The 23,297-nt window shown below is 48.2% G+C and overlaps 1 protein-coding gene across 1 annotated transcript in view; it reads right to left on the bottom strand.

Moving 5' to 3' along the window:
- The window catches only part of LOC144485832 (small conductance calcium-activated potassium channel protein 2-like), a 159,304-nt gene that overhangs the window by 11,695 nt on the left and 124,312 nt on the right, over positions 1–23,297 (bottom strand). The window contains exons 5-6 of the mRNA XM_078203904.1: positions 19,273–19,383; positions 15,451–15,578 (exon numbers count right to left, since the gene is read on the bottom strand). Coding sequence (XP_078060030.1) covers positions 15,451–15,578; positions 19,273–19,383 — 239 coding nt within the window. The remainder of the gene's footprint in view (positions 1–15,450; positions 15,579–19,272; positions 19,384–23,297) is intronic.

Below are 23,297 nucleotides of genomic sequence, written 5' to 3'. Positions count from 1 at the left end.
TGCATGGGGTTGTAGGGGTAGGGCCTGGATGGGATTGTGTTCAGTGCAGACTCGATGGGCCGAATGGCCTCCTTCTGTACTGTAGGGATTCTACGATTCCCCCCCAGCATCTACAGCCTTCTGGCTTCCATATTTCCTGATGTGGAGATGCCGGCGTTGGACTGGGGTGAACACGGTAAGAAGTCTCACAACACCAGGTTAAAGTCCAACAGGACTTTAACCTGGTGTTGTGAGACTTCTTTCCATATTTCCACCATTCTTGGTCAGAAACAGGCCACCTGACATCAACACTGAAGCTCCTAACTCTTAAGGTGATGTCCCGTTGTTCTTGATTACTCTTTTATTAATTCGTGGGACATGGGCGTCGCTGGCTGGGCCGGCATTTATTGCCCATCCCTAGTTGCCCTTGGAGGACAGTTGGGAGTCAACCACATTGCTGTGGCTCTGGAGTCACATGTAGGCCAGACCGGGGTAAGGACGGCAGATTTCCTTCCCTAAAGGGAACCAGATGGGTTTTTCCGATAATGGGTCATCAGTAGATTCTTAATTCCGGATATTTTTTTATTGAATTCACATTCCACCATCTGCCGTGGCGGGATTCGAACCCGGGTCCCCCAGAACATTAGCTGAGTTTCTGGATGAATAGTCTCGCGATAATACCACTAGGCCAATGCCTCCCACTCAAAAGGACATCGTTTCTCGGTACCTGCACTGCGGAACCCCTTAATTATTTTGAACACTTCAATAAAATTACCCCTGAAACTTGTATATTCAGTGGAATACAGGCCACATCTTTAGCCCCAGGTATCATTCCGGTAAGTCTACACTGTACCTGCTCCAAGGCTGAGATATCCTTCTCAAAGTTGAACAGTATTGCACAGGATTCTTGCAGTACTGTCTGCCCAACGCACAGTGCCCTCCCTCCCCTACAGTGCTGCTGGGTTCCAATGTGCCACCTACCACTCAGTGTTGCTGTGTGCCAACCTACTTTTCAGCCAATCCCAACAAGCCTTTCCTCCCCAGTGCCGGAACAGCGATAGGCTTAACGTTAACGTGTATCTCTGCCTCTCCAAGGCTCAGACTCCTGCTGAGTCGAGACAGTGAATCTTTTACATAGGTAACATCACAGCTAAGTCAGATCCTGTCCCCATCCAACACGTAGACACACACTCGCTAGCAACCGTCACTGGCTAGCAACCAGAAGCAGGAACTGTAACTTGATCCTAAACACACGCCATTCTGTATATAAACTGGCTGAACCCCACGGTTAGATTCCAATCTGTAACTCACTCCTGGGTATCTGTTATTCGATATATAAATCACCCCGAAACCCTCGATTAGATTCCCGTCTGTAACTCACTTCCGGGTATCTGTTATTCTATATATAAACCACCCTGAACTCTCGATTAGATTCCAGTCTGCAACGCACTCCCGGGTATCTGTTATTCTATACATAAATCACCCCGAAACCCTCGATAAGATTCCAGTCTGTAACTCACTCCCGGGTATCTGTTATTCTATATATAAACCACCCCGAGCCCCTCGATTAGATTCCAGTCTGTAACTCACTCCCGGGCATCTGTGATTCGATATATAAACATCCCGAAACCCTCGATTAGATTCCAATCTGTAACTTACTCCCGGGTATCTGTTATTCTATATATAAATCACCCCGAACCCCTCGAATAGATTCCAGTCTGTAACTCACTCCCGGGTATCTGTTATTCTATATATAAACAACCCTGAACCCCTCGATTAGGTTCCAGTCTGTAACTCACTCCAGGGTATCTGTTCTATATATAAACCACCACGAACCCCTCAATTAGATTCCAGTCTGTAACTCACTCCCGGGTATCTGTTATTCTATATATAAACCACCTCGAACCCCTCGATTAGATTCCAGTCTGTAACTCACTCCCGGGTATCTGTTATTCTATATATAAACCACCCCGAACCCCTCGATTAGAGTCCAGTCTGTAACTCACTCCCGGGTATCTGTTATTCCATATATAAACCACCCTGAACCCCTCGATTAGATTCCAGTCTGTAACTCACTCCCGGGTATCTGTTATTCTATAAATAAACCACCCCAAACCCCTCGATTAGATTCCAGTCTGTAACTCACTCCCGGGTATCTGTTATTTTACATATAAATCACCCCGAACCCCTCGATTAGATTCCAGTCTGTAACTCACTCCCGGGTATCTGTTATTCTATATATAAACCACCCCGAACCCCTCGATTAGATTCCAGTCTGTAACTCACTCCCGGGTATCTGTTATTCTATAAATAAACCACCCCAAACCCCTCGATTAGATTCCAGTCTGTAACTCACTCCCGGGTATCTGTTATTCTATATATAAACAACCCTAAACCCCTCGATTAGGTTCCAGTCTGTAACTCACTCCCGGGTATCTGTTATTCTATATATAAACCACCACGAACCCCTCAATTAGATTCCAGTCTGTAACTCACTCCCGGGTATCTGTTATTCTATATATAAATCACCCCGAACCCCTCGATTAGATTCCAGTCTGTAACTCACTCCCAGATATCTGTTATTCTATATATAAACCACCCCGTACCCCTCGATTAGATTCCAGTCTGTAACTCACTCCCGGGTATCTGTTATTCTATATATAAACCACCCCGAGCCCCTCGATCAAATTGCGGTCTGTAACTCACTCCTTGGTATCTGTTATTCTATATATAAACCACCCCGAACCCCTCGATTAGATTCCAGTCTGTAACTCACTCCCGGGTATCTGTTATTCTATATATAAACCACCCCAAACCCCTCGATTAGATTCCAGTCTGTAACTCACTCCCGGGTATCCGTTATTCTATGTATAAACCACCCTGAACCCCTCGATCAGATTCTAGTCTGTAACTCACTCCCAGATATCTGTTATTCTATATATAAATCACCCCGAACCCCTCGCTTATATTCCAGTCTGTAACTCACTCCTGGTATCTGTTATTCTATATATAAACCACCCCGAACCCCTTGATTAGACTCCAGTCTGTAACCTACTCCCGGGTATCTGTTATTCTATATACAAACCACACCGAACCCCTTGATTAGACTCCAGTCTGTAGCTCACTCCCAGGTATCTGTTATTCTATATATAAACCACCCCGAACCCCACAATTAGATTCCAGTCTGTAATTCATTCCCGGGTATCTGTTATTCTATATATAAACCACCCCGAACACCTCGATTAGATTCCAGTCTGTAACTCACTCCCAGGTATCTGTTATTTGATATATAAACCACCCCGAACCCCTCGATTAGATTCCAGTCTGTAACTCACTCCCGGGTATCTGTTATTTTATATATAAATCACCCCGAAACCCTCGATTAGATTCCAGTCTGTAACTCATTGCCGGGTATCTGTTATTTTATATATAAACCACCCCAAACCCCTCGCTTAGATTCCAGTCTGTAACTCACTCCCGGGTATCTGTTATCCTATATATAAACCACCCCGAACCCCTCGATTAGATTCCAGTCTGTAACTCACTCCCGGGTATCTGTTATTCTATATATAAACCACCCCGAACCCCTCGATCAGATTGCGGTCTGTAACTCACTCCTGGGTATCTGTTATTCTATATATAAACCACCCCGAACCCCTTGATTAGATTCCAGTCTGTAACTCACTCCCGGGTATCTGCTATTCTATATATAAACAACCCCGAACCCCTCGATTAGATTCCAGTCTGTAACTCACTCCCGGGTATCTGTTATTCTATATATAAACAACCCCGAACCCCTCGATTAGATTCCAGTCTGTAACTCACTCCCGGGTGTGGTGAACCATCGTTGGTTCCCACTGTGGGAATGTTCTAATGTTGTTGTTGGGCTCGGGTGGGATTGATACACCTGTGGTTGTAACTGTTGTGGTACATCCCAGTCGGGCTCCGCCTCCTGGGAGAGGTATAAGACCCCCTGCTCGGGCGGGACCTCTTCAGTCTGGGATAGTGTGTTAAAGTTCTGATAGTTCCATTGTTAGTTAATAAAAGCCTTCTTTTACCGAAGCTTTGTGCCTCGTGTCAAATTGATGCGCATCAATTTTATTAACTAACATTAAACTCTCGACGGGGAAAAAAAAAGAAAGGAGAGTATGGAGCAAATCCTAAAGCCAGAACGTCTGACGCTAGATCCACGTGCGGTGGGCGCTTCTAACACCTTCGACCACTGGCTGAAGTGTTTTGAAGATTACCTGGCAGCCTCCGCAGCGGTCACCACAGACGATGACAGACTCCGGGTCCTCCATGCGAGGGTAAGCGACACAGACTACCTCGCGATCCGTGCGGCCACCACTTACCCGAGGGCCCTCGAGCTTTTAAAAAAGCGCTATACGAAACCTCCTAACGAGATCCACGCTCGTTACCTCCTCGCTACACGACGTCGGCAGTCGGGCGAAACCATGGAGGACTACGCCAATGAGCTCTTGCAGCTTGCCAGGGGCTGTGACTGCAAAGCTGTGTCGGCTGAGCAGAGCATGTACGACCTCGCCCGAGATGCGTTTGTGGCCGGGGTCGGGTCTTCGTACATCCGTCTCAAGCTGCCAGAAAAGGGAAATCTCAACCTGACCCAAGCTATGGAATTAGCTGAAATGCTTGAGGCGGCTTCGAAGAGCTTGGTCCTGTATCCGGAGAACCACGTGGAGACAACGTGGCAGGAGCAGTCGCAAATCCCTCCTCGCCCCACGGGCTCGAAGTGCAGTGTTATGGCGTGCTCCCATGTGGACCAGACGACGGCTGCAGCCCCATGCGGCCCGCGGTGCTACCTCTGCGGAGGAGCCAAACATCCACGACAAAAGTGTCCCGCTAAAGCGGTAGTCTGTACCTCATGCGGTAAAAAGGGGCATTATGCGAAGGTGTGCAGATCGAAGCCCAAGAACGGCAGTGCAGCCTGTGACCCTTCGGAACGGGGATCATCACCATCGTCGTCGAAGTACTCACGGGGTTCGTCCACGTGCGAGTCCAGGACGACGCCATTGCGGTCGACGGAGTCGGAGGAGGATGACCACCAGGAGTCGCTACGTTTGGCGCCCTCACCCATGTGCGATTCATGGGGGCGGCCATTTTGGTCGACGATGACCATGAGCGACCAGCAGGGGTCCTCAGCATCGACCTCAGCTGCCTGCAGTGACATTCACGGACCAACGGTGGCGTCGATCACCCTGGACCAGGCTAAGCATCACAGGCTTGATTGTTCGATGATGGATATACAGGTAAATGGTCGTGCAATTTATTGTCTGTTTGACAGCGGGAGCACTGAGAGCTTTATTCACCCTGACACTGTGAAGAGGTGTGGACTCCAGATTCAACCTGCCAAACAGACAATCTCTATGGCATCAAGGTCCCGGTCTGTCGCTGTGCTAGGACGTTGTGTGGTAACTTTGAAAGTGCAAGGCACAATTTACGAGCGATTCAGGCTCCTTGTGTTGCTGCATCTTTGCGCACCAATTCTCCTCGGACTAAACTTTATGGTCCACATGAAGAGTGTGATCCTACAGTATGGTGGGCCACTCCCTTCGCTGACAGTGGGGGAACAGCTGCAGTCTCCAAATTGTCCAAAGCGCCCCACCTGCAATCTTTCTACGTTAAAGATCACCACACCCTCTTTATTTCAGAATCTGGTACCAGGCTGCAAGCCCATCGCTACTAAAAGTAGGCGTTACAGCGCTGAAGATCGGATCTTCATCAGATCTGAGGTTCAGCGACTCCTCAAAGAAGGGATCATACAGCCCAGTGTTAGTCCGTGGAGAGCACAGGTTGTGGTGGTCAAGAGCGGGAACAAACCCCGGATGGTCATTGATTACAGTCAGGCCATTAATCGATATACGCAGCTGGATGCGTATCCCCTCCCGCGCATATCTGATATGGTCAATCAGATTGCGCAGTACCGGGTGTTCTCCACCATAGACCTTAAGTCCGCCTACCACCAACTCCCCATTCGCCCAGAGGACCGACATTACACGGCCTTTGAGGCAGATGGTCATCTGTATCATTTCCTTAGGGTTCCATTTGGTGTCACCAATGGGGTCTCGGTCTTCCAGCGTGCTATGGACCGAATGGTGGACCAGAACAGGCTGCGGGCTACCTTCCCGTATCTGGATAATGTCACCATCTGCGGCCGTGATCAGCAGGACCATGACACAAATCTCCAGAACTTTTTACGCACTGCATCTCGCCTGAATTTGACCTACAACAGGGAGAAGTGTGTATTCCGTACCCGGCGGTTAGCCATCCTGGGATACGTGGTGGAAAACGGGGTCATTGGCCCTGATCCAGACCGTATGCGCCCCCTTGCTGAACTTCCCTTGCCCGCTAGCGCAAAAGCACTGAGAAGATGCCTAGGCTTCTTCTCCTATTATGCGCAGTGGGTCCCCAACTACGCGGACAAAGCCCGTCCGCTTATTAAGTCCACGACTTTTCCACTCACGCCAGAGGCCCAATTGGCCTTCAAGGAATTGAAACACGACATCGCGAAAGCCACGATGCACGCGGTAGACGAATCCATCCCTTTTCAGGTGGAAAGCGATGCATCTGATTTCGCCCTGGCCGCCACACTAAACAAGGCGGGCAGGCCCGTCGCGTTTTTTTCCCGCACCCTCCAAGGCCCCGAAATTCGGCATTCAGCGGTGGAAAAGGAGGCCCAGGCCATTGTGGAGGCCGTCAGACACTGGCGCCATTACCTGGCGGGAAAGCTGTTCACCCTGATCACGGACCAGCGGTCCGTGGCGTTCATGTTCAACAACACGCAGAGGGGCAAGATCAAGAATGATAAGATCTTGCGGTGGAGAATTGAACTCTCCACCTATAACTACGATATCATGTATCGTCCAGGGAAACTCAATGAGCCCTCGGATGCCCTCTCGCGCGTAACATGCGCTACTACGCAGGAGGATCGCTTGAACGCCCTCCATAATGACCTGTGCCATCCTGGGGTCACTCGGCTCTACCACTTTGTCAAAGCCCGCAACCTGCCTTACTCGGTGGAGGACGTCAGGTCGGTGACAAGGAGCTGTCGGATTTGCGCGGAATGCAAACCGCACTTTTACCGACCTGACCGGGCACATTTGGTCAAGGCCACTCGCCCCTTCGAGAGGCTGAGTGTGGATTTTAAGGGCCCCCTTCCCTCAACAGATCGGAACGTGTACTTTCTGAACATAATAGATGAGTACTCCCGGTTCCCGTTTGTTGTCCCCTGCGCGGACACGTCAGCTGCCACGGTGATCAAGGCATTCCGTGATCTTTTTACCCTGTTCGGGTACCCCAGCTATATCCATAGCGACAGGGGCTCGTCGTTCATGAGTAATGACTTGAGGCAATTCCTGCTCTCATACGGGATTGCCTCTAGTAGGACCACGAGTTACAACCCTAGGGGTAATGGACAGGTGGAATGAGAGAATGCTACAGTCTGGAAGGCTGTCCTATTGGCGCTGAAGTCCAAAGTTATTCCAGTCTCCCGTTGGCAGGAGGTCCTCCCTGATGCGCTTCACTCCATTCGCTCCCTCCTGTGTACGGCAACCAATGCTACTCCCCACGAGAGGATGTTCTCATTCCCTCGGAAGTCGTCCTCGGGGATATCTTTACCAGCCTGGTTGACGTACCCAGGATCCGTCCTCCTGCGGCGACATGTAAGGGCCCGCAAGTCCGACCCCTTGGTCGAACAGGTCCACCTCCTCCACGCCAACCCTCAGTATGCCTATGTGGCATATCCTGACGGGCGAGAGGTCACAGTCTCGATCCGAGACCTGGCGCCCGCAGGGGACGTAGCAACTCCTGTCGCTCCCATACCCCCAGTGACGAATCCCTTATCCCTTATTTCTCCCCCGGACGTGGCGCGGACAGCATCGGGACCAATGCTTAACAGTTTTACTCCAATGCACAGCTTGCCTGAGCCCCGGAGATCGGCGCCATCGCAGAAGGTACCGGGATCCCCTGCACTACCGTTTCATCAGGGTCAACCGGCCCGTGAGTCCGTGGGAGAACAGCTGGACGCTGTTTTGGGGAGAACGCCACCGCAAGCACCTACTCCGGTGTCACCGCCGGTATTGAGGAGGTGACAACGACAGTGCGGTCCTCCAGACCGTCTGAACTTATAATCTGTTGACATTTTAGTCTGTTTTCGTACCCCGCCGGCCTTTGTTCTCAAAGGAGGGGTGAATGTGGTGAACCATCGTTGGTTCCCACTGTGGGATTGTTCTAATGTTGTTGTTGGGCTAGGGTGGGATTGATACACCTGTGGTTGTAACTGTTGTGGCACATCCCAGTCGGGCTCCGCCTCCCGGGAGAGGTATAAGACCCCCTGCTCGGGCGGGACCTCTTCAGTCTGGGATAGTGTGTTAAAGTTCTGATAGTTCCATTGTTAGTTAATAAAAGCCTTCTTTTACCGAAGCTTTGTGCCTCGTGTCAAATTGATGCGCATCACCGGGTATCTGTTATTTTATGTATAAACCACCCCGAACCCCTCGATTAGATTCCAGTCTGTAACTCACTCCCGGGTATCTGTTATTCTGTATATAAACCACCCCGAACCCCTCGATTAGATTCCAGTCTGTAACTCACTCCCGGGTATCTGTTATTCTATATATAAACCACCCCGAACGTCTCGATTAGATTCCAGCCTGTAACTCACCCCCGGGTATCTGTTATTCTATATATAAACAACCCCTCACCCCTCGATTAGCTTCCAGTCTGTAACTCACTCCCGGGTATCTGTTATTCTATACATAGACCACCCCGAACCCCTTGATTAGATTCCAGTCTGTAACTCACTCCCGGATATCTGTTATTCTATATATAAACCACCCCGAACCCCTCGATTAGATTCCAGTCTGTAACTCACTCCTGGGTATCTGTTATTCTATATATAAACCACCCCGAACCTCTCGATTAGATTCCAGTCTGTAACTCACTCCCGGGTATCTGTTATTCTATATATAAACCACCCCGAACGTCTCGATTAGATTCCAGTCTGTAACTCACTCCCGGGTATCTGTTATTCTATACATAAACCACCCTGAACCCCTTGATTAGATTCCAGTCTGTAACTCACTCCCGGGTATCTGTTATTCTATATATAAACCACCCCGAACCCCTCGATTAGATTCCAGTCTGTAACTCACTCCCGGGTATCTGTTATTCTATATATAAACCACCCCGAACCCCTCGATTAGATTCCAGTCTGTAACTCACTCCCGGGTATCTGTTATTCTATACATAAACCACCCTGAACCCCTTGATTAGATTCCAGTCTGTAACTCACTCCCGGGTATCTGTTATTCTATATATAAACCACCCCGAACGTCTCGATTAGATTCCAGTCTGTAACTCACTCCCGGGTATCTGTTATTCTATATATAAACCACCCCGAACCCCTCGATTAGATTCCAGTCTGTAACTCACTCCCGGGTATCTGTTATTCTATATATAAACCACCCCGGACGTCTCGATTAGATTCCAGTCTGTAACTCACTCCTGGGTATCTGTTATTCTATACATAAACCACCCTGAACCCCTTGATTAGATTCCAGTCTGTAACTCACTCCCGGGTATCTGTTATTCTATATATAAACCACCCCGAACGTCTCGATTAGATTCCAGTCTGTAACTCACTCCCGGGTATCTGTTATTCTATATATAAACCACCCCGAACGTCTCGATTAGATTCCAGTCTGTAACTCACTCCCGGGTATCTGTTATTCTATATATAAACCACCCCGAACCCCTCGATTAGATTCCAGTCTGTAACTCACTCCCGGGTATCTGTTATTCTATATATAAACCACCCCGAACACCTCGATTGGATTCCAGTCTGTAACTCACTCCCAGGTATCTGTTATTCTATATATAAACCACCCCGAACCCCTCGATTAGATTCCAGTCTGTAACTCACTCCCGGGTATCTGTTATTCTATATATAAACCACCCCAAACCCCTCGATTAGATTCCAGTCTGTAACTCACTCCCGGGTATCTGTTATTCTATATATAAACCACCCCGAACGTCTCGATTAGATTCCAGTCTGTAACTCACTCCCGGGTATCTGTTATTCTATACATAAACCACCCTGAACCCCTTGATTAGATTCCAGTCTGTAACTCACTCCCGGGTATCTGTTATTCTATATATAAACCACCCCGAACGTCTCGATTAGATTCCAGTCTGTAACTCACTCCCGGGTATCTGTTATTCTATATATAAACCACCCCGAACCCCTCGATTAGATTCCAGTCTGTAACTCACTCCCGGGTATCTGTTATTCTATATATAAACCACCCCGAACGTCTCGATTAGATTCCAGTCTGTAACTCACTCCCGGGTATCTGTTATTCTATATATAAACCACCCCGAACCCCTCGATTAGATTCCAGTCTGTAACTCACTCCCGGGTATCTGTTATTCTATATATAAACCACCCCGAACCCCTCGATTACATTCCAGTCTGTAACTCACTCCCGGGTATCTGTTATTCCATATATAAACCACCCCGAACCCCTCGATTACATTCCAGTCTGTAACTCACTCCCGGGTATCTGTTATTCTATGTATAAACTACCCCGAACCCCTCGATTAGATTCCAGTCTGTATCTCACTCCCGGGTATCTGTTATTCTATGTATAAACTACCCCGAACCCCTCGATTACATTCCAGTCTGTAACTCACTCCCGGGTATCTGTTATTCTATGTATAAACTACCCCGAACCCCTCGATTACATTCCAGTCTGTAACTCACTCCCGGGTATCTGTTATTCTATGTATAAACTACCCCGAACCCCTCGATTAGATTCCAGTCTGTATCTCACTCCCGGGTATCTGTTATTCTATGTATAAACTACCCCGAACCCCTCGATTAGATTCCAGTCTGTATCTCACTCCCGGGTATCTGTTATTCTATATATAAACCACCCCGAACCCCTCGATTAGATTCCAGTCTGTAACTCACTCCCGGGTATCTGTTATTCTATATATAAACCACCCCGTACCCCTTGATTAGACTCCAGTCTGTAACTCACTCCCGGGTATCTGTTATTCTATATATAAACCACCCTGAACCCCTCGATTACATTCCAGTCTGTAACTCACTCCCGGGTATCTGTTATTCTATATATAAACCACCCCGAACCCCTCGATTACATTCCAGTCTGTAACTCACTCCCGGGTATCTGTTATTCTATGTATAAACTACCCCGAACCCCTCGATTAGATTCCAGTCTGTATCTCACTCCCGGGTATCTGTTATTCTATGTATAAACTACCCCGAACCCCTCGATTACATTCCAGTCTGTAACACACTCCCGGGTATCTGTTATTCTATGTATAAACTACCCCGAACCCCTCGATTACATTCCAGTCTGTAACTCACTCCCGGGTATCTGTTATTCTATGTATAAACTACCCCGAACCCCTCGATTAGATTCCAGTCTGTATCTCACTCCCGGGTATCTGTTATTCTATGTATAAACTACCCCGAACCCCTCGATTAGATTCCAGTCTGTATCTCACTCCCGGGTATCTGTTATTCTATATATAAACCACCCCGAACCCCTCGATTAGATTCCAGTCTGTAACTCACTCCCGGGTATCTGTTATTCTATATATAAACCACCCCGTACCCCTTGATTAGACTCCAGTCTGTAACTCACTCCCGGGTATCTGTTATTCTATATATAAACCACCCCGAACCCCTCGATTACATTCCGGTCTGTAACTCACTCCCGGGTATCTGTTATTCTATATATAAACCACCCCGAACCCCTCGATTACATTCCAGTCTGTAACTCACTCCCGGGTATCTGTTATTCTATGTATAAACTACCCCGAACCCCTCGGTTAGATTCCAGTCTGTATCTCACTCCCGGGTATCTGTTATTCTATGTATAAACTACCCCGAACCCCTCGATTAGATTCCAGTCTGTATCTCACTCCCGGGTATCTGTTATTCTATATATAAACCACCCCGAACCCCTCGATTAGATTCCAGTCTGTAACTCACTCCCGGGTATCTGTTATTCTATATATAAACCACCCCGAACCCCTCGATTGGATTCCAGTCTGTAACTCACTCCCAGGTATCTGTTATTCTATATATAAACCACCCCGAACCCCTCGATTAGATTCCAGTCTGTAACTCACTCCCGGGTATCTGTTATTCTATATATAAACCACCCCAAACCCCTCGATTAGATTCCAGTCTGTAACTCACTCCCGGGTATCTGTTATTCTATATATAAACCACCCCGAACCCCTCGATTACATTCCAGTCTGTAACTCACTCCCGGGTATCTGTTATTCTATGTATAAACTACCCCGAACCCCTCGATTAGATTCCAGTCTGTATCTCACTCCCGGGTATCTGTTATTCTATGTATAAACTACCCCGAACCCCTCGATTACATTCCAGTCTGTAACTCACTCCCGGGTATCTGTTATTCTATGTATAAACTACCCCGAACCCCTCGATTACATTCCAGTCTGTATCTCACTCCCGGGTATCTGTTATTCTATGTATAAACTACCCCGAACCCCTCGATTAGATTCCAGTCTGTATCTCACTCCCGGGTATCTGTTATTCTATATATAAACCACCCCGAACCCCTCGATTAGATTCCAGTCTGTAACTCACTCCCGGGTATCTGTTATTCTATATATAAACCACCCCGAACCCCTCGATTAGATTCCAGTCTGTAACTCACTCCCAGGTATCTGTTATTCTATATATAAACCACCCCGAACCCCTCGATTAGATTCCAGTCTGTAACTCACTCCCGGGTATCTGTTATTCTATATATAAACCACCCCAAACCCCTCGATTAGATTCCAGTCTGTAACTCACTCCCGGGTATCTGTTATTCTATATATAAACCACCCCGAACGTCTCGATTAGATTCCAGTCTGTAACTCACTCCCGGGTATCTGTTATTCTATACATAAACCACCCTGAACCCCTTGATTAGATTCCAGTCTGTAACTCACTCCCGGGTATCTGTTATTCTATATATAAACCACCCCGAACGTCTCGATTAGATTCCAGTCTGTAACTCACTCCCGGGTATCTGTTATTCTATATATAAACCACCCCGAACCCCTCGATTAGATTCCAGTCTGTAACTCACTCCCGGGTATCTGTTATTCTATATATAAACCACCCCGAACGTCTCGATTAGATTCCAGTCTGTAACTCACTCCCGGGTATCTGTTATTCTATATATAAACCACCCCGAACGTCTCGATTAGATTCCAGTCTGTATCTCACTCCCGGGTATCTGTTATTCTATATATAAACTACCCCGAACCCCTCGATTACATTCCAGTCTGTAACTCACTCCCGGGTATCTGTTATTCTATGTATAAACTACCCCGAACCCCTCGATTACATTCCAGTCTGTAACTCACTCCCGGGTATCTGTTATTCTATGTATAAACTACCCCGAACCCCTCGATTAGATTCCAGTCTGTATCTCACTCCCGGGTATCTGTTATTCTATGTATAAACTACCCCGAACCCCTCGATTAGATTCCAGTCTGTATCTCACTCCCGGGTATCTGTTATTCTATATATAAACCACCCCGAACCCCTCGATTAGATTCCAGTCTGTAACTCACTCCCGGGTATCTGTTATTCTATATATAAACGACCCCGTACCCCTTGATTAGACTCCAGTCTGTAACTCACTCCCGGGTATCTGTTATTCTATATATAAACCACCCCGAACCCCTCGATTACATTCCAGTCTGTAACTCACTCCCGGGTATCTGTTATTCTATATATAAACCACCCCGAACCCCTCGATTACATTCCAGTCTGTAACTCACTCCCGGGTATCTGTTATTCTATGTATAAACTACCCCGAACCCCTCGATTAGATTCCAGTCTGTATCTCACTCCCGGGTATCTGTTATTCTATGTATAAACTACCCCGAACCCCTCGATTACATTCCAGTCTGTAACTCAGTCCCGGGTATCTGTTATTCTATGTATAAACTACCCCGAACCCCTCGATTACATTCCAGTCTGTAACTCACTCCCGGGTATCTGTTATTCTATGTATAAACTACCCCGAACCCCTCGATTAGATTCCAGTCTGTATCTCACTCCCGGGTATCTGTTATTCTATGTATAAACTACTCCGAACCCCTCGATTAGATTCCAGTCTGTATCTCACTCCCGGGTATCTGTTATTCTATATATAAACCACCCCGAACCCCTCGATTAGATTCCAGTCTGTAACTCACTCCCGGGTATCTGTTATTCTATATATAAACCACCCCGTACCCCTTGATTAGACTCCAGTCTGTAACTCACTCCCGGGTATCTGTTATTCTATATATAAACCACCCCGAACCCCTCGATTACATTCCGGTCTGTAACTCACTCCCGGGTATCTGTTATTCTATATATAAACCACCCCGAACCCCTCGATTACATTCCAGTCTGTAACTCACTCCCGGGTATCTGTTATTCTATATATAAACCACCCCGAACCCCTCGATTACATTCCGGTCTGTAACTCACTCCCGGGTATCTGTTATTCTATATATAAACCACCCCGAACCCCTCGATTACATTCCAGTCTGTAACTCACTCCCGGGTATCTGTTATTCTATGTATAAACTACCCCGAACCCCTCGGTTAGATTCCAGTCTGTATCTCACTCCCGGGTATCTGTTATTCTATGTATAAACTACCCCGAACCCCTCGATTAGATTCCAGTCTGTATCTCACTCCCGGGTATCTGTTATTCTATATATAAACCACCCCGAACCCCTCGATTAGATTCCAGTCTGTAACTCACTCCCGGGTATCTGTTATTCTATATATAAACCACCCCGAACCCCTCGATTGGATTCCAGTCTGTAACTCACTCCCAGGTATCTGTTATTCTATATATAAACCACCCCGAACCCCTCGATTAGATTCCAGTCTGTAACTCACTCCCGGGTATCTGTTATTCTATATATAAACCACCCCAAACCCCTCGATTACATTCCGGTCTGTAACTCACTCCCGGGTATCTGTTATTCTATATATAAACCACCCCGAACCCCTCGATTAGATTCCAGTCTGTATCTCACTCCCGGGTATCTGTTATTCTATATATAAACCACCCCGAACCCCTCGATTAGATTCCAGTCTGTAACTCACTCCCGGGTATCTGTTATTCTATATATAAACCACCCCGAACCCCTCGATTACATTCCAGTCTGTAACTCACTCCCGGGTATCTGTTATTCTATATATAAACCACCCCGACCCCCTCGATTAGCCTGTAACTCACTCCGGAGTATTGCGTATGGTCCTGTACTTTGACCCTCTGAGTGCTGACCTCTGCCCATTCCCACAAGCTTGTGTGGCTTTTGCTACCAATTAAACCTGTTGGACTTTAACCTGGTGTTGTTAAACTTCTTACTGCATTCCCATGAACTCACTGATGGATAGCCTGTAGGAACTTCCTCTGATGCTTCCTCACTTTGGCATGATCGATCTTCTTGAGCAGTTTTGTGTGTTTGTAGATCAGCCAGGTTTCCCGCAGAACATTGGCTGCTGCATTCTTGATCTGGTGGGGGTAGCAGAAGAACCAGATTAGGGTGCACCACAACGAGCAACTGGAAGTTTTACCATCGGACCCTTTTCAAAGGGACTGTCGCCCCATCAGGACCTGAATACAACTCCCTACTGGGACCTCACCAGAGAGGAAGCCCTGCCCCGAGACCCCTTTAACGGGAAATCCGTCATTATTGGGACATTTCCAAATAAGGAGTCTCGCCATCGCGACCTCTTTCTAGGGGGAGTCTCACCCCCGAGACCCCTTTATCAAAGGTAGTCCCACTATCGAGATCCCTTTATCAGAGGCAATCTCATCATCGAGACCCCTTTATCAGGAGAGTCTCACCATCAAGATCCCTTTATCAGGGGAGTCTCACCATCAAGACCCCTTTATCAGAGGAAGGTTCACCATCGAGATCCCTTTATCAGGAGAGTCTCACCATCAAGACCCCTTTATCAGGAGAGTCTCACCATCGAGACCCCTTTATGAGGAGAGTCTCACCATCAAGACCCTTTTATCAGAGGGAGTTTCACCATCGAGACCTCTTTATCAGGAGAGTTTCACCATCGAGACCCTTTTATCAGGAGAGTCTCACCATCGAGACCCCTTTATCAGGAGTCTCACCATCGAGACCCCTTTATCAGGAGAGTCTCACCATCGAGACCCCTTTATCAAGGGAGTATCACCATCGAGACCCCTTTATCAGAGGGGCAATTTTGCATGAGCTAATCCACCTAACCCACACATCTTTGGACTTGTGCGGGTTAGGTGGATTGGCCATGCTAAATTGACCCTTAGTGTCAGGGGGATTAGCAGCGTAAATATGTGGGATTATGGGAATAGGGCCTGGGTGGGATTGTGGTCGGTGCAGACTCGGTGGGACGAATGGCCTCCTCCTGCTCCTGTCTTCTATGTTTCCATGAAAGAATCTTATCCACACCAGTTTCCTTTCTGACCTATGCCTCCTTTGAACCGGGGTGGGAGGGTCTCCAGCCCTGCTTCCTCAGCCAAGGAGGATTAATATCCTTGGATTCACATCCTTTCGAACCTCAGTTAGGCCGCACTTGGAATATAGTGTTCAATTCTGGTCGCCATACTATCAGAAGGATGTAGAGGCTTTGGAGACGGTACAGAAAAATTTACCAGGATGTTGCCTGGCATGGAGGGCATTCGCTATGAGGAGAGGTTGGAGAAACTTGGTTTGTTGTCACTGGAACGACGGAGGTTGAGGGACGACCTGATTGAAGTCTACAAGATTATGAGAGGCATGGACAGAGTGGATAGTCAGAAGCTTTTTCCCAGGGTGGAAGATTCAATTACAGTGCAGCGATGGTTGGGGTCCATAAAATGTTATCGCGAATGTTATCGGGGTCGCGCTAAATCGGGGTCGCTACACTGGAAAGAGCAAAAAAAGGGTCCATCGCGTCATATCCGATTTCGCGCTAAATCGGGGCGCATAAAATCGGGGTTCCACTGTACTAGGGGGCACAGGTTTAAGGTGCGAGGGGCAAGGTTTAAAGGAGATGTACGAGGCAAGTTTTTTACACAGAGGGTGGTGGGTGCCTGGAACTCGCTGCCGGGGGAGGTAGTGGAAGCAGATACGATAGTGAGTTTTAAGGGGCGTCTGGACAAATACATGAATAGGATGGGAATAGAGGGATATGGTCCCCGGAAGGGTCGGGGGTTTTAGTTCAGTCGGGGCAGCATGGTCGGTGCAGGCTTGGAGGGGCCGAAGGGCCTGTTCCTGTGCTGTAATTTTCTTTGCTCTTTGTGTGTGTCGGTCGCATTGGCAGAAAGCCGGGCACCGGAGGTCATTGCGGCCACTTGACTCCGATTACCAATTCCAAGAATCCCCAGGAACTGGCGAAGGAAATGGGTGAGGCTCACCGCTCCCCCTGCCCTGACTCTGTGACAATGCGCAGTAACTGTGAGCAGGTATGGCAAACTCCAGCACTGCTGCAGAACACATCAACGTGACCTTGTATCAGACGCCCCCACACTCTGGCAGCACACACACACGCATCCTGTTTTTGACAGCAGGCAGGCTCAAGGACAGGAGGGAGGGAGGATTGCTCTACTCTCCCACCTACCCGCCCCCCCCCCCCCCCCCCACCCCCCCCCAATCCGGCCAAACCTCCCAGATGTTTCCCACATCCCCGGGCCAGACAGGGGACCCCTCACCTCTTCCGAAGCACGTCCGTCCGGCGAGGGTGAGGGGGGGGGAACGTGGGAAAACTTTCGGTGTCACTCCCGAACGCTACCTTGGAGCCCTTCTGTGGGCCAAGTGCGAGATGGGGGCTGAGCCGTGATGCCCTCTGTGGTCAATCAGCTCACCAATACTGTACAGAATCGTGCTGGAAGGGCGATCACTTTGGGGGGAAGCACATGGGGGCACTTGGACTTGCAAGGACGTGGAAACAGTTATAAAAATACGTATCTTAAATATATAAGATAAGCGGGCGGCATGGTGGCACAGTGGTTAGCACTGCTACCTCACAGCGCCAGGGACCCGGGTTCAATTCCCAGCTTGGGTCACTGTCTGTGCGGAGTTTGCACATTCTCCCCGTGTCTGCGTAGGTTTCCTCCGGGTGCTCCGGTTTCCTCCCACAGTTCAAAAGATGTGCGGGTTAGGGGGATTGACCATGCTAAATTGCCTCTTAGTGTCCAAAGATGTGCGGGTTAGGTGGATTGGCCATGTTAAATTGCCACTTAGTGTCCAAAGATGTGCGGGTTAGGTGGATTGGCCATGCTAAATTGCCCCTTAGTGTCCAAAGATGTGCAGGTTAGGTGGATTGGCCATGCTAAATTGCCTCTTAGTGTCCAAAGATGTGCGGGTTAGGTGGATTGGCCATGTTAAATTGCCTCTTCGTGTCCAAAGATGTGCGGGTTAGGTGGATTGGCCATGCTAAATTGCCTCTTAGTGTCCAAAGATGTGCAGGTTAGGTGGATTGGCCATGCCAAATTGCCCCTTAGTATCCAAAGATGTGTAGGTTAGGTGGATTGGCCATGCTAAATTGCCTCTTAGTGTCCAAAGATATGCGGGTTAGGTGGATTGGCCATGCTAAATTGCCCCTTAGTATCCAAAGATGTGTAGGTTAGGTGGATTGGCCATGCTAAATTGCCTCTTAGTGTCCAAAGATGTGCAGGTTAGGTGGATTGGCCATGCTACATTGCCCCTTAGTATCCAAAGATGTGTAGGTTAGGTGGATTGGCCATGCTAAATTGCCTCTTAGTGTCCAAAGATGTGCGGGTTAGGTGGATTGGCCATCTAAATTGCCCCTTCGTGTCCAAACATGTGCGGGTTAGGTGGATTGGCCATGCTAAATTGACCCTTAGTGTCAGGGGGATTAGCAGGGTAAATACGTGGGGTTATGGGAATAGGGCCTAGGTGGGATTGTGGTCGGTGCAGACTCGATGGGCCGAATGGCCTCCTTCTGCACTGTCGGGATTCTATGATAAAGTGCAGCCCTTTAAAAATAGCAACAGAGAGGCGCTGGGGACCATGCTGTGTGGGCTTTGAGATGCAGAGCATGGCTGGAGGAATAACACCCGTCATTCACTCACTGAAGGGACTTGTCCATTCCCATCAATTTAAACCCCCAGCCCACAGGTGTAATATCCACGAAGTGAGCAGCTGAGGGTGGTAACTGTGTACGTGCGGACGGATGGGAAGTGTTCGCAGAGGTTAATGAATGCTGCTTACCCTCTTTGTGAGCTGTGTATCCATCATGAAGTTATGGACGTGTTTCTCAGCTTTGGTTAGTTCCAGTTTCCTAGCAACCACCGCTACCACCAGTGCTGTACATCCTGCACCCTTGGGGAGGGGGGAAGGGATGAGAGAGATTGAGATGCAGGCAAACAGAGAGAGGAGGGAGAGACCAGAGCGAATGTACACTCAGAAAAAAAGGGACACACACACGCACAGCCAGAGAGGGCAACACAAACAGATGGAGTGGTAAATGGACAGAGAGAGAGAGAGAGAGAGACAGAGGGAGGGGAAGATAGAGAGAGGGAGAGGCACGGACAGAGAGAGAAAGGTCGAGAGAGAGAGGGAGACAGAGAAAGAGAGAAGGAGAGAGAGAGAGAAAGAGAGAGAGAGAGAAAGAGACAGAGAGAGAGAAGGAGACAGAGGGAGAGAGAGGCAGAGGGAGAGAGAGGCAGAGGGAGAGAGAGAGACAGAGAGAGGGAGAGGCACGGACAGAGAAAAGTAGAGAGAGGGAGAGAGAGACAGAAAAAGAGAGAAAGAGACAGAGAAAGAGACAGAGGGAGAAAGGGAGACACAGAGAGAGAGAGAGACAGAGAGGGAGAGACACGGACAGAGAGAAAAAGGTAAAGGGAGAGGAAGACAGAGAGGGAGAGGTACAGACAGAGAGAGAAAGAGAGAGAGAGGGAGAGAGATAGAGAAAGAGAGAGGGAGAGAGAGGGGGGAGAGAGGAAGACACAGAGAGAGAAAGATAGAGAGGGGGAGAGAGAGAAAGAGAGGGAGAGAGAGACAGAGAAAGAGAGGCAGAAAGAGAGAGAGAGACAGAGGGAGAGGAAGAGAGAGAGGGAGAGGCACAGAGAGAGAGAGAAAGGTAGAGAGAGGAGAGACAGAAAAAAGGAGAGAGAGAGAGACACGGAGAAAGAGAGAGAGAGAGAGAGAGTCAGAGGAAGAGGAAGACACACAGAGAGACAAGGACAGAGAAAGAGAGCCAGATAGAGGGCGAGAGACAGAGATTGAGAGAGAAAGACAGGGAGAGGAAGACAGAGAGTCAGGGACAGAGAGAGAGAGATGCAGACAGAGCGAGGAAGATAGAGAAACGTAGAGACAGGGAGAGAGAGAGACAGACAGGAAGAAAGATCGATACAGGGAGAGAAAGACAGAGAGAGACAAGGACAGAGAAAGAGACGGAGAGAAAGAGGGAGAGGAAGTCAGAGAGAGAGAGACAGGGAGAGTCAAGGACAGAGAGGGAAATATAGAGAGAACGAGAGAGAGAGGGAGAAAGATAGAGAGAGACAAAGGGAGAGCAAGACAAAGAGAGACAAGGACAGAGAGAAAGGTAGAAAGAGAGAGAGAAAGAGACAGACAAAGGGGGAGAAAAAGAAGAAAAAGACCAAAAAGAAATAAAGAATCGTATGGGCAAAGAAAGGGAGGTAGAGGCAGAGAGGGTGTCAAATAGAGAGGGGGAAAGTCAGAGACAGGTAGAAAAAGAATTTGTGCGAGAGACAGAGGGAGAGAAACACAGAGAGGGTGAACCAAATGAACAGGTAAAGTGGTGCACAGGCAGAGGGTGTCAAATGGATGAAGAGAGAGTTAGAGAGTCAGTGAGAGAAAGTAGGAGACAGATAGAGAGACAAACGGGGAGATAGAAAGAGAGACAGACAGAGAGATAAAGAGAGAGACAGACGGAGAAATAAAAAGAGAGACAGATGGAGAGATAAAAAGAGAGACAGACGGAGAGATAGAAAGCGAGACAGACGGAGAGATAAAATGAGAGACAGACGGAGAGATAAAGAGAGAGACAGACAGAGAGATAGAAAGAGAGACAGACGGAGAGATAGAGAGACAGAAGGAGAGATAGAAAGAGAGAGACAGACGGAGAGATAGACAGACGGAGAGATAGAGAGACAGACGGAGAGATAGAAAGAGAGAGACAGACGGAGAGATAGAAAGAGAGACAGACGGAGAGATAGAAAGAGAGAGACAGACGGAGAGATAGAAAGAGAGAGGCAGACGGAGAGATAGAAAGAGAGACAGACGGAGAGATAGAAAGAGAGAGACAGATGGAGAGATAGAAAGAGAGACAGACGTGGAGGTAAAGAGAGACAGATGGAGAGATAGAAAGAGAAACACACGGAGAGATAAAAAGAGAGACAGACGGAGAGATAGAGAGAGAGACAGACGGGGAGATAGAAAGAGAGAGACAGACGGAGAGATAGAGAGAGAGACAGACGGGGAGATAGAAAGAGAGAGACAGACAGAGAGATAGAAAGAGAGTCAGACGTGGAGGTAAAGGGAGAGACAGACGGAGAGGAGAAAGTGATGCATAAAGAGGGCGATGGGAAGACAGATTCGAAGGCAATGAACAGAGAGAGACAGATGGAGAGACAGAGGAAAGAGGCACAAGGAACGAGAGAGGGTACCCAGAAAAGGGGAGGGGGAGAGAAATAAAGCAGGGATTATTTTTGAACAAGTGCTTTCTTCTGAAAAGTAAACTTCTCCTCCTGCGGAGTAAACACTGACATAAAACCGGAGACGCATCGGGGGTAAGACCAGGCCTCCAGTGTCCCTCCAACAGGTTCCCAGATCAGAACCCCTCACACACAGCAACCACCCCCCTCCCATCCATCATTGCAATCTGGCAATTTCACAATGCACAAAGAAGAGATAATGCACGCAAGGGAAAGGGGTGGAGACAGAAAGACGGACAGATGAGGGAGAGAGAAATAAAGTGAGAGGGACAGAAAGAGAGAAACAGCGAGAGAAGAGGTGCACGAGAACGGGGGAAGAGAACGTTTGTGAGAGAGGAGAGGGAGTGAGAAAGATAATGGAGCGGTAGAAGACAAGAAAGTGATAGAGACAAGAGGAGGAAGAGAAAGTTAGTGAGAGAGGAGAGGGAGTGAGGAAGATAACAGAGGTGGAAGACAAGAAAGTGATAGAGACAAGAGGAGGAAGAGAAAGTTAGTGAGAGAGGAGAGGGAGTGAGAAAGATAATGGAGCGGTAGAAGACAAGAAAGTGATAGAGACAAGAGGAGGAAGAGAAAGTTAGTGAGAGAGGAGAGGGAGTGAGGAAGATAACAGAGGTGGAAGACAAGAAAGTGATAGAGACAAGAGGAGGAAGAGAAAGTTAGTGAGAGAGGAGAGGGAGTGAGAAAGATAACGGAGAGGTGGAAGACAAGTGATAGAGACAGGAGGAGGAAGAGAAAGTTTGTGAGAGAACAGAGGGAGTGAGAAAGATAACGGAGAGGTGGAAGACAAGAAAGTGATAGAGACAAGAGGAGGAAGAGAAAGTTAGTGAGAGAGGAGAGGGAGTGAGAAAGATAACGGAGAGGTGGAAGACAAGTGATAGAGACAGGAGGAGGAAGAGAAAGTTTGTGAGAGAACAGAGGGAGTGAGGAAGATAACGGAGAGGTGGAAGACAAGAAAGAGAGTGATAGAGACAGGAGGAGGAAGAGAAAGCCACATGGAGAAAGCAGGGAGAGATAGGCTGAGAGAGCAAGAGAAGAGAACAGGGGATAAACAGACAGACAAAGAGAGAGACACAGAAAGGGGGAAGGAAAGAGTTAGAGAGGAAAGAGACAGACAGGAACAAGAGCATGGAGGAGAGAGGAAGAGCGTAGCAGATGTCTCACCCAGTGATGAGTAAGTGATCAGGGAGAACCAAAGAAGGGAAGGAAGGAAAATAGATGGAAAATATATAGACAGGTTAAGTTCTGAGAGCAGGATTATAAACTGCTTAGTGTGGCCAAACAATGTGTCAGTGTAGTCTCTCTGCCTGTCCCCGGTGTCAGCCAAGCAGTGCGTACGGAGATATTAATCCGTGATAACTCACTGACAGAGTGTAGGAGATTTTTAATAACAGGTTTTAAATCATTCAGATAACTCCCTTGTTGATAGCCGACTGCCTTAACTTAGGTCTTGACACGAGGCACAGATTGCAATGAGGCGTCGCTCACGTCACGCGCCGTTCTATAAATGCGCTGCTTTATGCTGTACCATGTCAGATTGAAGGCATGCCGGGTTCAAAG

Source organism: Mustelus asterias, unplaced genomic scaffold, assembly GCF_964213995.1.
Source record: "Mustelus asterias unplaced genomic scaffold, sMusAst1.hap1.1 HAP1_SCAFFOLD_229, whole genome shotgun sequence".
Lineage (NCBI taxonomy): Eukaryota > Metazoa > Chordata > Chondrichthyes > Carcharhiniformes > Triakidae > Mustelus > Mustelus asterias.
This window is presented reverse-complemented; position numbering and strand designations above follow the sequence as displayed.